Here is a 20,135-nt window from a genome sequence, read left to right as displayed (position 1 = left end):
CTATTTAATTTGTGTTGATAAGCTGCTCGACAGTATAATGATTTTTTACCCACTCTTAATTATGATTATATTTTTTTAATAACATTATATGGAGCTACATATTTTGCAAGCATTAAGCTTTTTAAGGCATTATACTGATGGTAAGTAATGAGCAGTAAAATTACATTTAAAAAATAAGTAACTGGACTGAACAACAAAGAAAAGATGTCAGTGCTGTCATTTGTTAAGATAGTAAAAGCCTGCATTTTAGAATAGCCACACAGAAATGAAGATACAAATATCTAATATTAAAGTTGATTTAAGGACAAATATTAAGGATAGATCCAGTGTGCCACACTCTCTTTTATTCAGAGGCAAGCCAGTTCAGTCATCAAGCAACTAAAAGAAAAAAATACTTATGTGGATGCTAACAGATAGTGTAGTGAGAAAATGTTTTAAATAATTTAACACTTGAATTCAATATTTAATGGAAAATGTTGCTATTAATATGTACTGTATAAATTTAAAATTTACACAGTTTTTGTTTTTAGAACCAAAGGGCTTTAATTCCAAATAAAAATGAAACACCCACCAGAGAAAATAGAGGTAAGGCCCGTTTTATTAGTAACTGAAAGGTGAAATTTTGGTCTGTACATTTTCAAACAATACTAAGTTTTTGGAACAATTTCTCTGCATATTTTCTGTAGTATGTCATTTGTTATTTGTGCAGTGCTTGCTGCAGTCCACCACACAACAGGCTCTTGCTAGGCTACATTTATAATGTACTGTGTTCTGTTATTCTCAAATATACTTTTGTTAATCATAATAAATAGTTGGTCAACGTTTTCTATCACATAACGTTGATAAAAAAAAAAAGTAGCCACCTTACAAATTATGTCACATTGTTGTTAAATCTGAGTTTACAATCTAGCTATACTGTATGAATACAAAAGAGACATTTCAAGCTTAAAATTGTTAGAGATGATGTTGGATCTCTTGCACTTCCTGACTGACAGAAAGCTAATTAGAGATGCGTAAGATTGGAAATATCCCTATATTTCTCATGTAGTGTGATCCTGTTTCCTTCTTCCATGATATAGTCTACCATCAGGATATCTGTTTATCTCAATACCATCAAAAAACTTGCTGTACCAATATCCAAAGCCATTATTTTCACATGGATCTCTGAATACTGAGTCTTGGGATGTGTTTGTAGGCAAGATGCAAAAGCAAAAGAGCCAATGAGAATGGCTTTATCTTGCCAAACCTTCATTTATTTAATGTGTCTATCTTTCAAACAACAAGTGTTTGTTTGCATAATAAATGCCCACATTGGTTCATCTGCTGTATTTCAAGGATTGCGACCCCTTTGTGATGTATTGCCTTTTGGCAGCTGTGACAGAGTTTCATCCTTCAGAGTGAATGGAAGTGAGCTGATCTTGGTCTCATCATATTTTAATCAGTGTCCCAGATATATGTCATCACAAACCTGTCATTACACAGGTGGTGTCCTTCTTGGACATATCCTTCTCTTTGGACACACAGTCCTTTTTGCAAGGACAGAAGAACATGCTTAGGATCAAAAGGATTTCCTCATCCTCTCTTTGAGTTCCCCTGACCTTACAGAAAGTTGGAGTGAACTGTGACAGCATAACAAAGAAACCAAGAGCACATCCACTCCAGACGTTTGAATAGCTGACAAAGTCAATGTAAGCAAATGGTGACCTACCATCATAAGGGCTGATATGGCATGATGTGCAGGTATTGTGAGGTTCAGTTCATGCTGGAAAGAAAAAAATGGATGATTGTCTCTAAAGAAAGTTCTTACAGCTTGACAAACCCTATATCATGATCATCATCCTCTACCCAATTTTAAGTTGATGTTCCAGAACAAGCAATGATAGACAGGCTGTTATAAAAAGGGAACTAAACCAAAGAAGGAGAATTCAGGAATATATTACATGAGGAAAGTTCTAAATCTTATGTCAGCTGTCTGACAAACATGATGCGCAGTTCATTTGAGGCTCACTGAAGCTAGAAGAAACTCCTTCACAGATGAGTAAGCCCATAAGCCTGTGCTGAGCTTTGCATCCGCTGCACTTACTAGTGCAATGGGTCCACTGTTTAGAGCATGAGCTTTTGGCATTTGGGTTCTTTTATCCTTTGTCCAAGTTGTGCAGAGTTATCACTGAATCAATAATAATATGTTAAATGTATCATATTAAAAATATTTAGTTATCACTGAATCAATAATGATATGTAAAATGTATCATATTAAAAATATGTATTTCTTACAACATTGTTAAATGTGGTTCAGTAATTCTGTGGACTACATTTACATTTTGGAAGAGGTGCATGATACCTTCTGAGAAACTGTTAATATGTTATTTTCAAAATTATGTATTGTTTTCAAGCAGATTAATCACTTCATTGGTATTAGTAGATAATTAAACACTTCAGGATATTTAATGCTCCACATTTCACAATTTATACTTGGAGGTTTGTTGCAGCTGTGGCTGGATTTGCACCATATACTGTTCAAGCATCATGAAAATATTGCACCTTCTAGTTAGCTTGGTGTCACTGGAAAGATGTGTGTGAACATGGCAACACATGGACATGGGTCAGTTAGTTGTGTATTGTTACACTGATCGTCATCATCTAGCCTTGGGACTAACTAGTACTAACTAGTACTAAGCTTTTAAAGTCTTCTTTAAAATTGTGTTCTTTATTAATTTTTTTTGTTCTTTGCTCACTAGAAGGTGTAATATTTTGATGATGCTGATCATCACTGAGGGATGTATGTTTTTCTAAATAATGACGATGAAGCTTATAATACTAGTTTTAATGTTAAATTGATTACTCTTGGTTGTTCAATTTGTGATGTCAGGTTTGTTATGTGTACGAAGTGCAATGAAATTCTTACTCGCATGTCTTCTCATACAGTTGACAAAAATGCATTACATAAAAAAGCCTAAATATATAGAAAGTATTACTAGCGTACAATATATCCAATTATACGCAACATATATACTTTACAACTTGGGGATAAAAACTATCCCTGAATTTACTGGTGTGATTTTCAGTGGCCCTGTACTGTTTGCCAAAAGGGGGAGTGAGAAAAGCAACTGCACAGGATGACTGAGGTCATCAATGATGCTGTTTGCCTTTCTGAGGCAGCAAGTCCAGAAGAGTAGGCAGATGGGTACAGGTAACATTCTGTGCTGCCTCTGCAGTGATTTGCTTTAAGCATTCACTCTGACCCCTAATTTAAGTAAAAGAAATGATCAGATTAACATTATGTGTTATTACCTCTAATAGTACTTTCAAAAGTAGCAGTGAACACTTCTATAAAAAAGTAGCGGTGAACACTTCTATAATGTGTTCCACCAATCATAAATGATTCTCCGAAGTGTTAACTGTTTAAAATCCCCACCTTCTTACTCGGAGCAACAAGCAGAATGCTCCATGTTTTCTATACTGTATAAGCCTCATGTCAACAGGGATTTAAATATTTAGAAGCCAAGCTGGTTAGCTTCTCAACTTGAAGGGACGATCTGCAGCAAAGCCCAAGTGGAAAGGACTCCTTATTTAGGTAGCCTCAGACCATTCCTGTAGGGGATGAGTGAATACCAAATAACAACCTCAAAATTCTATAGGGATACACAGTAGTGCAGAAATAATACACTACTAATTGGAGACATACAGTATTTAGCATTTTTGATTCGCTCTTTAATGTTCAGACTGCTACATAACATATGAAGTGCAGGTATTAATGTGACAACCCTAATCGTCATTCCACAAGAATTTGAAATTCTGCATAAGCTATGAAGTCATACATGTTTACTCGCCTGTAGTGAATTTGATATTTCAGCTTTGTTAGACCATGCCACACATCTTTCCTCCCACCTGTAACACAAATTAGTCAAATTTTGTTTAACAGCATAGAAATAATATTAATGTGATTAGACTGAGTATGCTAGAAATATAATGTGTAAGCCTTCAATATTTTAATTTAACAGTTTTATTTCAGTGGGTAACTGGCATTATTAAATTATTAAATGTTTTGGCCTTGATCATTGAATTAGTGAATGTCATGTTTGCTTAGTTAAATTTCAATTATGCTTTTAAATAACTAATTGTTCATGACCAAACAAATATTTTTTGCCAGTACATTACAAAGTGCTCATTTACCACCTGAAAAGTCATTTCTGTACTCAGTCGAGGAGAACATCTGCTTATATGCTACTGGAAAAAGTGAGCATCTTGATGAATTGTTCAGCACTGTGCATTGTTAATGTTTGGTAATCTTCAAGAAATTTTCTGTCAGTGAATGCATATCAACTGCACTGAGCAGTTCTCTTTCCTTCTAATAGTAATAATAATCTTTTTTTTTTCTTCTTAGTTAGGACTTCTAGACCACGGCCCAGTCAGCCTCCAGAGCACACAGTACTTCCCACTATGCAGCAGAAGCAACATCAGCAACAAAGTGCTGGTATGTTGCTGCTGTTTTCAAACTCTTACAATAACATTTTAGCCCTTGGTTAATATTGAAAGGCAATTTAAATCCTTTTAGGAAATCCTGTTTCTGCATAATTACACTGATTTTTTTCATTTTAACATGTTTTCTTGTATTTTTGTGCTTAATATGTAAATCTGAGATGAGGTAAGTTCAGACAGATTTGAAATGGTTTTGACTGGCAGGAAATAATGTATGTTGTTTTTTGGAATTTTCAATGATTGATCAATAAACGACAATGGTCTAATCATTAACTTTAAAGAACTTATCACCAGAATAACATTGTTTTACAAAAATTAGAGTCAAGAAACTAGTCATAACCCAAAGTCATTTATTTTGTGTGTTTTATGGTGTACTAGCTCTACATCAGTGTTTCCCAAACTCGGTCCTGGGGACCCCCTGTGGCTGCAGGTTTTTGTTCCAACTGGATTCCTAATCAGTGACAACACCTGATAGCACTGAGCTCATTTAATTAGCTGGTATTTTTTTCTTTTAGTCGACATTCAGAAAAGCATAGCAGCATGATTTTTACATTAATAAGACATTTATAAATATTTCTGCTTTTGCTATAGATTTAAATGCTTAACCCTCTTTTGTTGATTTCATTATAATTTTCCCTTTCTCTGTGCAGTTTTTCCGCTTTGATGTATCTTAATAATGACAATATAAAAAGAGCAGATCAGACACCCAGGCAAACAACACTAAATAATCTAACTACTTTAGAGTCAGACCCACTAATTAGTAAATAATGGATCAATTAAACAATTAGAACACCTAGAAAAATAGAATGAAAACCAAGATGAAAATACTGTTAAAAAGAAAAAAAATACATTATTCCTATATAACTGCTGGGTACATTTTAATATATATATATATATATATATATATATATATATATATATATATATATATTTTAGCAAACTTAGTTTTCTAATCTCTATATTGTTCCCGAAACACAGAACTTGGGAAAGGAGTTCAATTAAAAACAGAAGCTGGTTGGAACGAAAACCTGCAGCCACAGGGGGGTCCCAGGACCGAGTTTGGGAAACACTGCTCTAGAGTGTCGTTTGGTCTTTACTTTGAAATCCAAAGTATGAATACCTTCCAAGGGCACTGCCTCCTTTGGCAGCAGCAGGGCAAGGACTTTATGTATCACATTGCCATTATCTCACTGTGACTATCAGTGGGCATCGTTGTTGTAAACAATATGGAAATATGAAAACAATGCATAAAATGGCAGCACCCATTAAAAATACCCCCACAAAGTAATGTTGCCATGATGCTACAGAAATAACAATAAAAATGTATAATGCCTGTTATATTTTGATATTGTGTTTCATGTAGCATAAAAATAATTAATCATCGTAGTTTAATAATACAGTTATAGTTACAATAACAGAGTCACTATTAAATGCTGAAGTAAATAAAAGGCTTTAATGATGAAATTACACAAGCAATATACATTTAACACATATTGACTATTATAAAATGTATTTATTAAGTAGCAATGTGAAATAAAATTTATCTATATAGTTTTTTATTTTTGCAAGTGTTATACAGGCAGGGGGGCATTGTGGATGCAACCAATACTTCAACTCCTATGCTGCACTGAAAAGCATTTGTGTGCAACGAGTGTTTGTTTAATTTATTTATTTATTTTTAAAGACATTCTTTTAACCCCACTGGAGTGACTACATTGTGGTTGATTTTGAAACTATTTACAATAAATATAGTGGCGCAGTGACACATTTCTTGTAGCACATCATTATTACCATCCTTAATGATCAACCCTTTTAATAAAGTGGCAAGTATAAAAGTAAAAACTTTTAGTTACCTGTAATATTTATGATAATAACTTTTTCATAGTCCTGAATACCTGGATGTGAATCCTCTGGAAATACTGTGTTACCGTTATGAACAAAAACTATACTTGGTGGCATAAAAAGGAAACAAAAACTGTGGCCATCAGAATATCATGGCTAATGCAGTAATGACGTTTTCGTCTGCTGTTGAAAAGGTTGAGGAGCTCCCTCACTCTGGTTGCCCAGGAAAGAAGTGACTCCTCCTTCTGGTCAGGTTTTATGGGACAGGGACTGGAAAGGGTGAAGTCATTTGCCCTCATTGGGCGGTTTCTCTGCACTGTGGAGGAAGAAAAAGACAAGACAGTTAGCAGCAGTGCCCCCTCTTGGCCCGGAGTGGTACCACATACCTGGGAAGAACTTGGAGTGTGATCCTCTGATGCACATGTGTGATAATATATACACATATATTAATTGATGTGAAGTAATTATGTGATATAAATATTGAAAATGAGTAAAAAAAAATAACAGTTCATTATAGTTTTATAAGAAACATTTTTTAAATTTTTCCGGTAGCTCGTAAAAAATCCAACTGTGTAAGGGAAGTTGAAAAGCTGCAGAAGAGGAGAGAGCGGCGGAGGGTGCAGCAACAAGAGATGAGAGAGAAGAAAGCACAGGTACCAAGTGTATGCTGGAGTTCATAAGAACAACAGGAAGAAAGATAGAAAAAAGGGACCCATAGTGCTGAAGGTGTCCCTTTTCCCTTTCTCTTTGATGACCTCACCTTGGACATTAGGCTAATTCAAAATTCAGTATGAATCAGCTATTTAAGCATGCCTATCAGCTGAAGGGGAAAGAACTGCCTAGTTGTCCAATATTTAATTTACCTTGGACAATGCTTGCATATTCCATGTTTCCTCTGTGTAACAAACCCAAATGCTTAATGCTAAAAATGAGCAAAGTATTTTGTACTAGAATAAGAAATTTGGCAGTATTTTTCAGCCCTTATTTAATGACCTCCTCAAAGAACAATCTCTGTAATAGATAGATATACTTTATTAATCCCAAGGGGAAATTCACAATAATAATAATCATTAACCACACTTGATCTGCATATCCCAAGCTTTTTTGAAAGTGTTTGCATGACTCTAACCTACTATATTTTTCCTTTCTCTTTTTCTAGTGGATTTGGCTGCTATACCACTTATTTTATATATTCAACATACAAATGTTTATAATTTGTTGGTATGTAATATATATGTTGTACAGTTATTTTGAAATCAGTAAAATCTCTGGAATGGAAATACAGACAAAACAAGACATTTTTAAATAAGGTAGCTTAATTGTAAAATTGTAAACATTATTCTGGTTAAAAGATATTATTGCCTAACCTTGTATTGGACTGGGCAGGTTAAAAAAAAGACATGAATGAAGGGATGGTTTATTTTCTGAATATAAATGAAACTGCATTAATATAGACTATTTTTAATTATTTCCTTGAATATAGGAGGTTGATGCTACAAATCCAAACTATGAAATAATGTACATGATAAGAGAATTTCGGGCAAGTCTTGACTACAGGCCACTAACTGAAGCTGATCTGGTGAGTTCAATATTTTTTCAGCTTCGTTACTTTTATAGCACCCTCTTTGTTAGACAGTCTTACCATTTTACATATTTATTTTTAATACAATAATACTTCATACATGTATGTATACACAGATATGCCTATTTATACAGACATTATTAACTTTTAAAGAGTTAAACATCAGTGCTAGGATTTTGAAAGTACATACCTTCTTATCTGGAAGACGGTGAAGAGACCCAAGGCGAAATCAAGTACAGTTTCATGTGTTATATTTACACCTGCTCATCAGTAAAAAATTCTTTAGCGGTATCATTGGTCAGAACCCCACATAGGCAAGTGAGGTCAACTGTTAAATTTTCCACTTGTCATATTATTATGGTTCTCATAATGTTTTGGATGTTGGAAGTTCAGGTTAGGGATACTCAACCTGCACCAAATTTTATTAATAAAACATTCATTGTTGCATCACTGTTTATTGGGTTGGAAAGTGACAGAAGTTTCACTTGTGCAGTAGTGGTGACACACATTCTGCCACAATATCAAAGCCCACCTAATATTTCAGGTCCCACTGTAGATTTTCTTTGGCTCTGGTTCTGACACAGCATTAAGGTTTCATTATAAATAAAAAAATAAGAGATTTTTTTGTTTTTCAAAATCTTAAAGCAATACCCTGCTTTTCATTTATTTTATGATTTTTCCCTTTACAGGTCAAAGAACACAGGATATGTGTCTGTGTACGGAAACGTCCACTAAATAAGAAAGGTGATTTTATTCACTGTCATCTTATCTGTTAGCAACAGATTTATTAGTTATTAAGGAAATGCTAACTTGACTAGTTTCAACAAGGGATCAGAGATGATTTAATAGAAACTGTCTGTGCTTTCAGAAGCCACGGTTAAAGACTTCGATGTTATTACCATCCCCAACAAGGACATAGTGATGGTACACGAGCCAAAACAAAAGGTGGATTTGACAAGATACTTGGAAAATCAGACCTTCCGCTTTGATTATACTTTTGATGACTCAACAACAAATGAAATGGTTTACAGGTATCATTTTTTAAGTTAGAAAAACAGTTAAAAAAAAAAAAAAAAAAGCTTGAATATGAATAATAATTAATTGGTATTATTCTTTGCGCAACAATGCTATCTATACAAGAAGTTTAAACACAAATGAACAAACAAGCATTTCTGATTATTTTAGAAGGACCTGCCAGCCACTGCATGCAAAAATCATCTTGTCTCAAATGAAACAATCAACTTGTGCAGTGTGACAAACCACTTTTTTTTTTTTTACCATTGACTGTATTGAAATGACTGTGATTTATTGTTTGATGCATGCTTTAGAGCAAACTGAATTTGAGCATGTGTCGTGTTTAGTGTTGTATATTAAATGTTTAATAGTATCTGTACTTGTTCACTTGGCAGTTCAATGTAGCCGACAGTATTGCCAGAGTTTTAAATGAGCCAAACCAAAATGTTGTCACTGTTGGTCCACATACCATCTTCATTTTAATGGGAAGGTTTACTCAGAGATTGCTGTGAAGGGACAGCATCACCACACCCTGGGGGGTTCCCCACCTATGAAACTGTAATTTGATCCTTGATTATTCATTAATTTACTATTACTTTTCAAAAGCTACATATTTAAGTACAAAGTCATGGGATGCTAGAGTATTTTCCATCTTCAGGAACCTTTTTTCAGGATGCCAGTCCACTGCTTTGACACAGTCACTATAAACTGCTTTTCTTTAAGATGTACAGTAGGAGGAAACCAGATACACAGGGAGGGAGAATGCCAAATGCCAGGATTCAGGCTAAGGACTGTGGAGCTCTGAGGTGGCAGTACTAACGATTGTACCACCACTGTCAATGCAAAAATATTCATCAATGACAAAAAAATCTGCTTAGTCTGAGAGTTTTGGGGAGCAGCATCCATTCCCATTATTGTTAAGTGTAGCTCAGAAATCAACACATGTTGACATGCCAGTCGACCGGTCACAGGCTACATTCCTGCACACATACACAAAAATTAGAGCGTTTCACCAGTTGATCTCACTCACATTGAAATGCAGTCTTCTTGAATGGTGGGGAAACTCTGCTGACCACTGCACCATTCTCCAGCTTCCCTAATTCTTGATCCAATTTAAAGCACATGTTTTAAAATATTTTAAATGTACCCCAGAAAAAAAAAATCTCAACCCAATCAAAGAAAGAGTTGTAAATAGTTATGAAAGTTTGTTCAGAATCCACCAAATAAACGTTTTTTTATCAAAATGATTTGAGTCAGTTTTTTAAAATGTTGGAACTCTAGGGTGGAATGTTAGTGCAGTGTTTAACGCTGCTGCCTCATCAATCTGCTGTCTGGTCTTTAATTCCAAAGCTGGTTATTGTGTGTTTGATGTTTGCATGTTCTCCCTGTGTTGAATGGATTTCCCTATTTTATTCTAATATCCCAAAGATGTGTGTTACTTCAGGTGGTGATTCCAAACTGGCCAAGTAGGCCTGTCGGTCTAAGTGTGACTGGGCTGGTTGTTCCCTACCTTGAGCCCAATGCTGCTAGGACAGACCCCATGCCCCATACCCCCCCCCCAAACTGTAGGTGGTGACTTCTTGGCTTTCTGTTCAGGAGTGTGTATGTGTCCAAACATGCATACAATCTTATGCAAGGGTACTTTTTAACATAAATCTCTTGTATGTACTTGGAGTCCTAACATCAATTATTTTACTTAAATTTGTTCTGCACTTTACAAAAGAACATATTCATAAAATTTTTTTTTTTTTTTTTTTTACTATTTTCTAGTTTTACAGCCAGACCTCTTGTGGAAACCATCTTTGAAAAAGGAATGGCTACTTGTTTTGCTTATGGACAAACGGGAAGCGGAAAAACACATGTTGGTGGAGTCTTCCTTTTATTAATTTATTAAAAGTTATTAGTAATGTTCTATTTTTAATCAATAAAGTTATGTCAGATATGTAATTTATTCACTGCTTAGGAAGTATTCAGCTGTTTAATTATATTAATTTTTTTTCTTTAGTTGACGTTTATTTGATATGTGCCTTACTCAATTGATTTCAATTATAATTTTGCTTTCAAATGAGACTGCCCTGTGGCATAATTAGCTGAAAATCTACCATAAACATTTGTTGATGTTTAGCTGCTCTTAATCAAAAAAGGTAAACCGTTAATTATAAACAATTGTTACCATCTTTTTTCGCTTCCTTCCCTCAGACAATGGGTGGTGATTTTTCTGGAAAGAGTCAGGATTGTTCTAAAGGAATATATGCATTAGCTGGTAAGGACCTCTCTCAAAATAGTCGAATATTTAACATGATTTAAATGTTTGTATTTTTATTTTTTTGCTCATTGAGTCATCCTGTTTCTGTAATTGGTAGCATTGCTTCCCTATTGACCTAAAATCCTGGTTTTGAATCTCAGACATGGTCAGTGTCCGGGTGATGTTTCTTCCTGTGTCTGTGTTAAACTTTGGAAAAACACAAAGATGTGCAAATTAAACAGTTTAATTGTCTCTAAACTGTCATGGTGTGAATGTTCAAGAGTCTACACTGGCCAGGTGTAACTATCCATCCATCCATTATCCAACCTGTTATATCCTAACACAGGGTCACAGGTGTCTGCTGGAGCCAACCCCAGCCAACACAGGGCACAAGGCAGGAAAAAATAACAGGGCGCCATCCCACCACAGGACACACACACACCAAGCACACACTAGGAACAATTTAGGATCGCCACTGCACCTAACCTGCATGTCTTTGGACTGTGGGAGGAAACCCACGCAGACATGAGGAGAACATGCAAACTCCACGCAGGGAGGACCCAGCAAGCAAACCCAAGTCTCCTTACTGCGAGGCAGCAGCACAACCACTGCGCCACCGTGCCGCCCAGGTGTAACTAATACATTGCAACACAAGGCCATAAAACAAACCATTGGTGCAGAGTGTGGGTCTGCGTGTGTGAGCTGGCCCTGTGATGAACTACCATTATGTCCAGTACTGGATCCCATCTTGGGCCCACTGCTATCTACATGAGCTCCGGTCCACCAAGACTATGAATTGGATTGAAAAGGTGTTATGTATGCAATGGTTATTTACTTAATCTGTTTCTGCACAGCACAGGATGTGTTTCTAATGCAGAAGAAGCCTTACTACAAGAAACTTGATCTTCAAGTGTATGCAACATTTTTTGAAATTTACAGTGGCAAGGTAAGCATAGCTGTCTCAAATTGGGCTCACATTACGCTCAAATTCTCAATTTTATTTTTTATAATTTAACATTGATACATTTCTTTTAATGAAAGGTTTATGATCTGTTGAATCAAAAAACAAAGTTAAGAGTTCTGGAGGATGGGAAGCAGCAAGTCCAGGTAGTGGGATTACAGGAATGTGAGGTGAAATGCATGGAAGATGTTTTAAAGCTGATTGAGATGGGGAACAGCTGTAGGTAAATATGATTACAGTTTGTTAATGTTTTGATTTCTGAGTGTTCTTCTAATTAGTATTTTTCAAGATGATTTCCTGAATAAGTAACATTGAATGCAATTATTTTGTGTTTTGGTCATTTACTTTAAGTAGCCATCCATCCTTCTATTTTCTAAACTGGCTTAGTCCGGTTACAGACACAACTGAGACAACCAACTGAGGATGGGATAACAGCCCAGCCAGAATAGACACTAAGCCACGACATGTAGCCACACTCGCATTGTGACAACTTTTAGTCACCAACTAACCTAACATGCATGTTTTTGACATATGAATAGTGTTGGGGAAAAATCGTGAGAGGACCAGCAGTTCAGAGAGCACTAATTATGTATGCTGACACAACCCTACACTAACTCTAGTGTTCATTTAATACATATACAGCAGACTTGCCAAAGCGAATGTATGCCCTATTAATAACATTTTTTATTAATCGTCTTATAACAGAAACCAAAAAAATCAATTAAAAAAAGTTACATTTTTCATTTAAGTAAATACATGATATAAATCATAAATAAGTCCTGAGGATGAATAGCTGACTCACAAACTTAAAAATGTAAACCATGCAATTGTATTGTGGTCTTGGCATAGCTACCTGAAACATTAAACTAACACTATATATACTTTACCAATTTGTGCATGTACATGTTAGGCATTATAGAGCAAAGACATCTTGTAAATACCTTACCTTCTCAATAAGGTGAATTTATTTTATTCAGAATAGGTTCATAAGGTATTAAAGCTTATTCTGATAACTACAGGCAAAAGGCACATACTAGCACCATTATAGCACAATGCACATAGTGACTGTTCTGGAATCAGATCCAGTTTCGTTCAGCTTTGAAACAGTTGCACAAACCACTTAAACATGACAAAACCATTTAACTGAAATACTGTATATGTAATTACATAAAGAGTGAGATGTAGTGAGTAAAGAACGAAAATTAATTTCAACCTTTGCCAGAAAAGCTAAATTTATGGCAAAGGTATTGTATTGTAGCTTTGACCCAATTTTAAAAAAAAAAACACAAGATGATCTAGCAGCCGGAGTGTGTTGATCACCATAGCTTACCATGCATGTCCTCGAGTTCTCGCCAATGAAGGAGCCTCTCAACACTTGTGTCAGTTTACTTGCTCTGAAGGGAATATGCGGCTTGTTGCGGCCCAAGGCTCTGATATATTCCTACACCCAAAATGTAAAATATCAAATCCCACTGTGTGGTATTTTCAACAAGAAAAATAAAATTCCAGTGGAGAACACAACTGCATTAAGTCAACAAAAGACATGACAAAATGGCCATTTATATACAGTCATGGACAAAATTATCGGCAACCCTGGAATTTTCCTTGAAAATGCACCATTTCTCCCAGAAAATTGTTGCAATTACAAATGTTTTGGTATACACGTTTATTTCCTTTATGTGCATTGGAACAACACAAAAAAACAGAGAAAAAAAAGCCAAATCTGACATCATGTCACACAGAACTCAAAAACCGGGCTGGACAAAATTATTGGCACCCTCTACTTAATATTTGGTTGCACGCCCTTTGGAAAAAATAACTGAAATCAAGCGCTTCCTATAACCATCAACAAGCTTGTTACACCTCTCAACTGGAACTTCCGACCACTCTTCTTTTGCAAACTGCTCAAGGATTCTCAGATTTGAAGGGCGCCTTCTCCCAACAGCAATTTTGAGATCTCTCCATAAGTGTTCGATCGGATTTAGATCCGGACTCATTGCTGGCCACTTCAGAACTCTCCAGTGCTTTGTCTTCAACCATTTCTGAGTGCTTTTAGAGGTATGTTTGGGGTCATTGTCCTGCTGGAACACCCATGACCTCTGATGCAGACCCAGCTTCCTGACACTGGGGCCCTACATTGCGCCCCAATATCTTTTGGTAGTCTTTAGATTTCATGATGTCTTGCACACAGTCTAGGCATCCAGTGCCAGAGGCAGCAAAACATCCCCAAAACATCTTAGAACCTCCACCATGTTTGACTGTAGGTACTGTGTTCTTTTCTTCGTAGGCCTCATTCCGTTTTCTGAAAACAGTAGAATGATGAGCTTTACCAAAAAGCTCTACCTTGGTCTCATCTGTCCACAAGACGTTCGCCCAGAAGGATTTTGGCTTCCTCAAGTACATGTTGGCAAACTCCAGTCTGGCTTTTTTATGCTTCTGTGTCAGCAGTGGGGTCCTCCTGGCTCTCCTGCCATAGCGTTTCATTTCGTTCAGATGTCGACGGATAGTTCGAGCTGACACTGTTGCACCCTGAGTCTGCAGAACAGTTTGAATATGTTTTGAAGTTGATTGGGGTTGTTTATCCACCATTCGGACTATCCTTTGTTGCAGTCTTTTTATCAGTTTTTCTCTTCCGTCCACGTCCAGGGAGATTAGCTACAGTGCCATGTGTTGTGAACTTCTTGATTATGTTGCGCACAATGGACAAAGGAACATGAAGATCTCTGGAGATGGACTTGTAGCCTTGAGATTGTTGATATTTTTCCACAATTTTTGTTCTCAAGTCCTCAGACAATTCTCTACTCTTCTTTCTGTTCTCCATGCTTAGTGTGGCACACTCGGCCACACAACAGAAAGGTTGAGTCAACTTCTCTCCATTTTAACTGGCTTCAGGTGTGATTGCTATATTGCCAGCACCTGTTTCTTGCCACAGGTGAGTACAAATGAGCATCATATGCTTGAAATAAAATGATTTACCCACAATTTTTGAAAGGGTGCCAATAATTTTGTCCGCCCATTTTTTGAGTTCTGTGTGACATGATGTCAGATTTGGCTTTTTTCCTGTTTTTTTGTGTTGTTCCAATGCACATAAAGGAAATAAAGATGTATATACAAAAACATTTGTAATTGCAATAATTTTCTGGGAGAAATGGTGCATTTTCTGGGAAAATTCCAGGGGTGCCGATAATTTCGGCCATGACTGTAGCAATTTTAACCATAAAATGACTACCTGAGAGCCTCACAGTCGACTGATGCTTTTAAACGAAATCTAAAAACTCATCTTTTTAGAAAGACATTTTGTTAAAGTATTTATAGATTTTCTTGTTTTATTACTTTATTTTTACTTTGTAGCACTTTGAGATTGCTAAAATATAAAGTGCAATATAAATAAAATGTATTATTATTATTATATACTAAAGAAAATAACAGATTATTCTGCACAGATGTGTGAAGCATTGTTTAAGTAATGATTCACTAATAAAATGGAAGAGAACCTTTGTTCTCAGTATGTCTATATTATTTTGATTTCTTCTGTCCATCCTTCATTTATGTGATGAGCAATGTGTAAAGTTCCAATGTGAAACAAAGCATCCTCTTTATATGCAAGAGCCAATCCTAATAAGTCAAAAACCACAAAGGTGTGATTAGAATAGAATACAAATAGAATGTTAATTGTGAATATCTGTTTAGATAACTAGAAGGTTTAGTGTTTTTCTCTGACAATAGACAACATCTGGAGAGAATGTGCAAACTCCAAAGATGATTTTAGGCTGGATTCAACCCCATTTAAAACCAGTCTCCTGGATGTCATGGGGCAGGAGTGTTTGTCACTATATCATAGTACTGCCCTCTACTATAATAAAGATAAATGTCAGTCTTGAGAACTTGACCAAAAACATACTGTATAAAATTAATTTTTACTCTTCTGTAATGAATATGCTGTCTTTTAAGCCCGCCTAATCCTGAGCAGGGTCACGGTGGGCTGGAGCCCATCCCAATAAGCATAGGGCACAAGGCAGGAATTATATCCCTAGGACAGGGTGCCAGTCCATTGCGGGGGGACATCCTCACACACCTACTAGGGCCTGTTTAGCGTTTCCAGTGTACCTTACATGCATGTCTTTGGACTGCGTGAGGAGACCCACACAGACAAGTTGAGAACATGCAAACAGGGACACAAACCCACTGTGCCACCGTGCTGCTCTCCATAATGAATATATCACTGCTAATGGTGGTAGGCTTGAGATAGTTTTGGCAATGTTAATGTGCAACTTTTGCAAATGTTTTTAGTCCGATATGTTTACTATAAAAACACTATAAATTATACAAAAGAGTGTATCTTTTATTTTTGAAAAATTATCACACTTTTTTTTCCTAGAACCTCTGGACAGACGTCTGCCAATGCTCATTCTTCAAGAAGTCATGCAGTGTTCCAGATTATACTTAGAAGAAATGGAAAGATTCATGGAAAATTTTCTCTAATAGATCTTGCTGGTAATGAGAGAGGGGTAGATACGCTGAGTGCAGATCGACAAACGAGGCTTGAAGGTGCTGAGATAAATAAAAGTCTTCTGGCACTCAAGGTCTGTTAACCTTTTTTAATCTTAGTTAGCAAAATTAGCATTCATTTTATGGTTAAAATTGCTATATAAATGGCCATTTTGTCGTGTCTTTTGTTGACTTAATGCAGTTGTGTTCTCCACTGGAATTTTATTTTTCTTGTTGAAAATATCACACAGTGAGATTTAATATTTTACATTTTGGGTGTAGGAATGTATAAGAGCCTTGGGCCGCAACAAGCCGCATACTCCCTTCAGAGCAAGTAAACTGACACAAGTGTTGAGAGACTCCTTCATTGGCGAGAACTCGAGGACATGCATGGTAAGCTATGGTGATCAACGCACTCCGGCTGCTAGATCATCTTGTATGTGGTTTTTTAAAAATTGGGTCAAAACTACAATACAATACCTTTGCCATAAATTTAGCTTTTCTGGCTGTGGGGTTGAAATTAATTTTCGTTCTTTACTCACTACATCTCACTCTTTATGTAATTACATATACAGTATTTCAGTTAAATGGTTTTGCCATATTTAAGTGGTTTGTGCAACTGTTTCAAAGCTGAACGAAATTGGATCTGATTCCAGAACAGTCACTATGTGCATTGTGCTATATGGTGCTAGTATGCGCCTTTTGCCTGTAGTTATCAGAATAAGCTTTAATACCTTATGAACCTATTCTGATTAAAATAAATTCACCTAATTGAGAAGGTAAGGTATTTACAAGATGTCTTTGCTCTATAATACCTAACATGTACATGCACAAATTGGTAAAGTCCAGATTTTCTTTATCAAACTATCAATTATAAACATTTAACCATCCACACTATAAATACATCAAAAATATTATCTTTCTAAAGGATTAAGCATTGTCTGTCCCATGTAGATTGCTTCACCCATTTTCAAGTAAATCCTTTTTTCTTTTCAATATATCAAAGTTATTCATGAAGTGATTGCTTTTTATCCATAAAAACTGCTATGCTCTGTCAAATCTTGCACTTATGATACCATTTAACTCACTCTTAATGACTTGTATTGATAAATTAAGGATTTACTGAGATTTCCATCCAGTTGAAACTAGCATATCTTCAGAGGTATTTGCCATTACTCTCTGTGAAACACTTAAAGCACATCTGTAGTACTAGGGTGTTGTACTGTGTTATCTATTATAAATGTAGTGAGAAGTCAAGCAAAATGACACATTTTATTGGCTAACTAAAAAGATTACAATATGCAAGCTTTCAAGGCAACTCAGGCCCCTTCTTCAGGCAAAATGTAATCAATTACATCTTGCCTGTAGAAGAGGCCTGAGTTGCCTCGAAAGCTTGCATATTGTAATCTTTTTAGTTAGCCAATAAAAGGTGTCATTTTTCTTGAAGCACATCTGAAAGACAAATAATCTTACATTTCAAAAATAAATTGAAACCACAAGGACAGTAGGCTTAATCAGCCATATTTCCAAATTCAGTGATGAATATGCAAGGTTGAGCTATACAAAAATTGCAAATTTACAATTTGGAAAAAACAAATCATAGTCACAAAAGTCTTAGAACATCTATGACTTAAATCACATTATTTATATAATGAACATAGAGAAAATGTTATTAAGTTATGACATACTAGCCCACCAAATATATTTTGTCATATTAACATATTGTGTCCATGGAAGTTAAAAAATAAATATTCTACCTAGACTATTATTCCTTTGAAAAAAAAACATTTTAGAATGTGCATTCTGCAATGCAATGTTCCTGTTGAACAAAATTGCTTTAATTCTGGCCAAACTTATCTCAAATAAATAAGAGAAGATCATACTTCCGCAATGTATTAATTTTTTTTTGTGCATTCTAAAGTACTGTATATCAACAATTCCTTCTTTTAAAAGCAGGATGTAATTGTTACTTGAGTCATTTGGAAAAGACAAAGATGCCATAGAAAATAAAATATATTATTCAGAAATCTAATTCAAAAGGGACCATGCCACTATCTAACTTCTAGGTATCTGATTTGATTTAAATCGGATGTAGCACTGAAGGTTTGACTGACTTGTAACTTGCTCATTGTAATTTGATCTTTAAAATTAACAAAATAAAAAAGCAAAAAATATTTTTTTGTGAATGTTTAATGGAAAAAATGGATTGAAAATGGATGGATTAAATGTAAACTATTGTAAGTCAGTATTGAACAGTTTGTGAGCTGCAGGTTCCCTAGCAAAATGTGATGACTAATGTAAATGCTTTAATATGAATGTGCGAAGTAGTTCTTAAATTTTAAGCACTATCAGTGGAAAAATGGTTTCAGCAACGTGTCATTAGAATTTACTGTATCTTAATATGAACTTCTTTGGATAGATGAAAGGTGAAATCAGTGTCTTGTGCTCTTAAAATCCACATCCAAGGAGCTACCCAGCAATATGTTCTGGAGTTAATAATTAAGTCCAGCTCCAGTATTGCTAATCATTAAGACTTTCTTAAAACCCTATACTTCTGAAATCTTGCTATTTAGTTTTATTCAGTGTGTTTACATACACATACAAAACCAGGATAAAGTGAGTAACCCAGTTAAGGCAGAAACCTGGTTTCTTACAAACCAATTGTAAAATACACAGCAAACACAAAGAAACATGTTTGGGGTGGCCACCCTGTATACTTGGCAGTATGGAAAAACTTGACCAATCAATAAGTAGCAAGGTCTTCGCAGACATAAGTCCAAAACAGAACTGAGGTACAATGATAAACATGGCAGTTATATAGCTGACTGATAGGAAGAGGAGGTGCTGGAAGTGGAAATGATCTTTCCGAGGCAGGTTCTGAGGGATTGGAAGCAGAAGTTTTAGGATTTGGGTTCTTCTGATGGTCTGCAGAGGGAAAGAGGAAAAAGAGTTAGAGCAAAGCACCAATCCTTGGTCCGGTGGAGAAACATATTTATTTAAACCTTGTGGATTAGGGCGCCCCTGACACAGGCAGGCAGACACAACTAAGTCCATCACCACACGTTTATTTACATACGCTACTATATACAGTCAATAAGTGCACCAATACCAGTTCCCAACAGTCCAGGCTTCCTTCAGCCACCTCTTCTCTTCTCAGCACACTATTTACACTGGGCCTCTCTTCGCCCACCTCCTTCTCCGACCTCGTCCACCTCCTCCCCTGACTCCAGCCTTGATTGTCGGGAGGTGGACCCTTTTATAGGCGAATGCTGACCACACCCAGCCACCTGTGACAACCTGTAAACTGTCTCCCAAGCACACATGTGTGACACCATGTTTACATACACGAGTCCACTTCTAGTGTTCTCCTTTGGCAAAAATTCGGCAGCAGTATGTTTGCTTCCTGCCATTCCTGCCTTACACCCAATTCTGCTTGGATAATAATAACACAGGTATTTTTACTTCAATAAAATACATATGTTTCATTAGTTTACTTGTTATTTTAAAATGTAATCAGACTACTT

General features: G+C 35.9%; 1 protein-coding gene across 3 annotated transcripts in view; it reads left to right on the top strand.

Annotated features, from left to right (window-relative positions):
* The window catches only part of LOC114655134 (kinesin-like protein KIF2A), a 51,791-nt gene that overhangs the window by 11,873 nt on the left and 19,783 nt on the right, over nucleotides 1-20,135 (top strand). For 2 of the 3 annotated variants that reach the window (XM_051929692.1, XM_028806002.2), the window contains 12 exons: nucleotides 531-585; nucleotides 4,385-4,474; nucleotides 6,874-6,974; nucleotides 7,805-7,900; nucleotides 8,593-8,647; nucleotides 8,772-8,934; nucleotides 10,688-10,778; nucleotides 11,117-11,180; nucleotides 12,017-12,108; nucleotides 12,204-12,346; nucleotides 16,502-16,706; nucleotides 16,894-17,004. In XM_051929692.1, coding sequence (XP_051785652.1) covers nucleotides 531-585; nucleotides 4,385-4,474; nucleotides 6,874-6,974; nucleotides 7,805-7,900; nucleotides 8,593-8,647; nucleotides 8,772-8,934; nucleotides 10,688-10,778; nucleotides 11,117-11,180; nucleotides 12,017-12,108; nucleotides 12,204-12,346; nucleotides 16,502-16,706; nucleotides 16,894-17,004 — 1,266 coding nt within the window. Of the gene's footprint in view, nucleotides 1-517; nucleotides 586-4,384; nucleotides 4,475-6,873; nucleotides 6,975-7,804; nucleotides 7,901-8,592; nucleotides 8,648-8,771; nucleotides 8,935-10,687; nucleotides 10,779-11,116; nucleotides 11,181-12,016; nucleotides 12,109-12,203; nucleotides 12,347-16,501; nucleotides 16,707-16,893; nucleotides 17,005-20,135 lie in introns of all 3 variants that reach the window. The other variant, XM_051929693.1, reaches the window with a different exon arrangement.

This window comes from Erpetoichthys calabaricus, chromosome 7 (assembly GCF_900747795.2).
Source record: "Erpetoichthys calabaricus chromosome 7, fErpCal1.3, whole genome shotgun sequence".
Taxonomy (NCBI): domain Eukaryota; kingdom Metazoa; phylum Chordata; class Cladistia; order Polypteriformes; family Polypteridae; genus Erpetoichthys; species Erpetoichthys calabaricus.
Note: the sequence above shows the minus strand (reverse complement) of the source record. Positions and strands in the feature narration are given on the sequence as shown.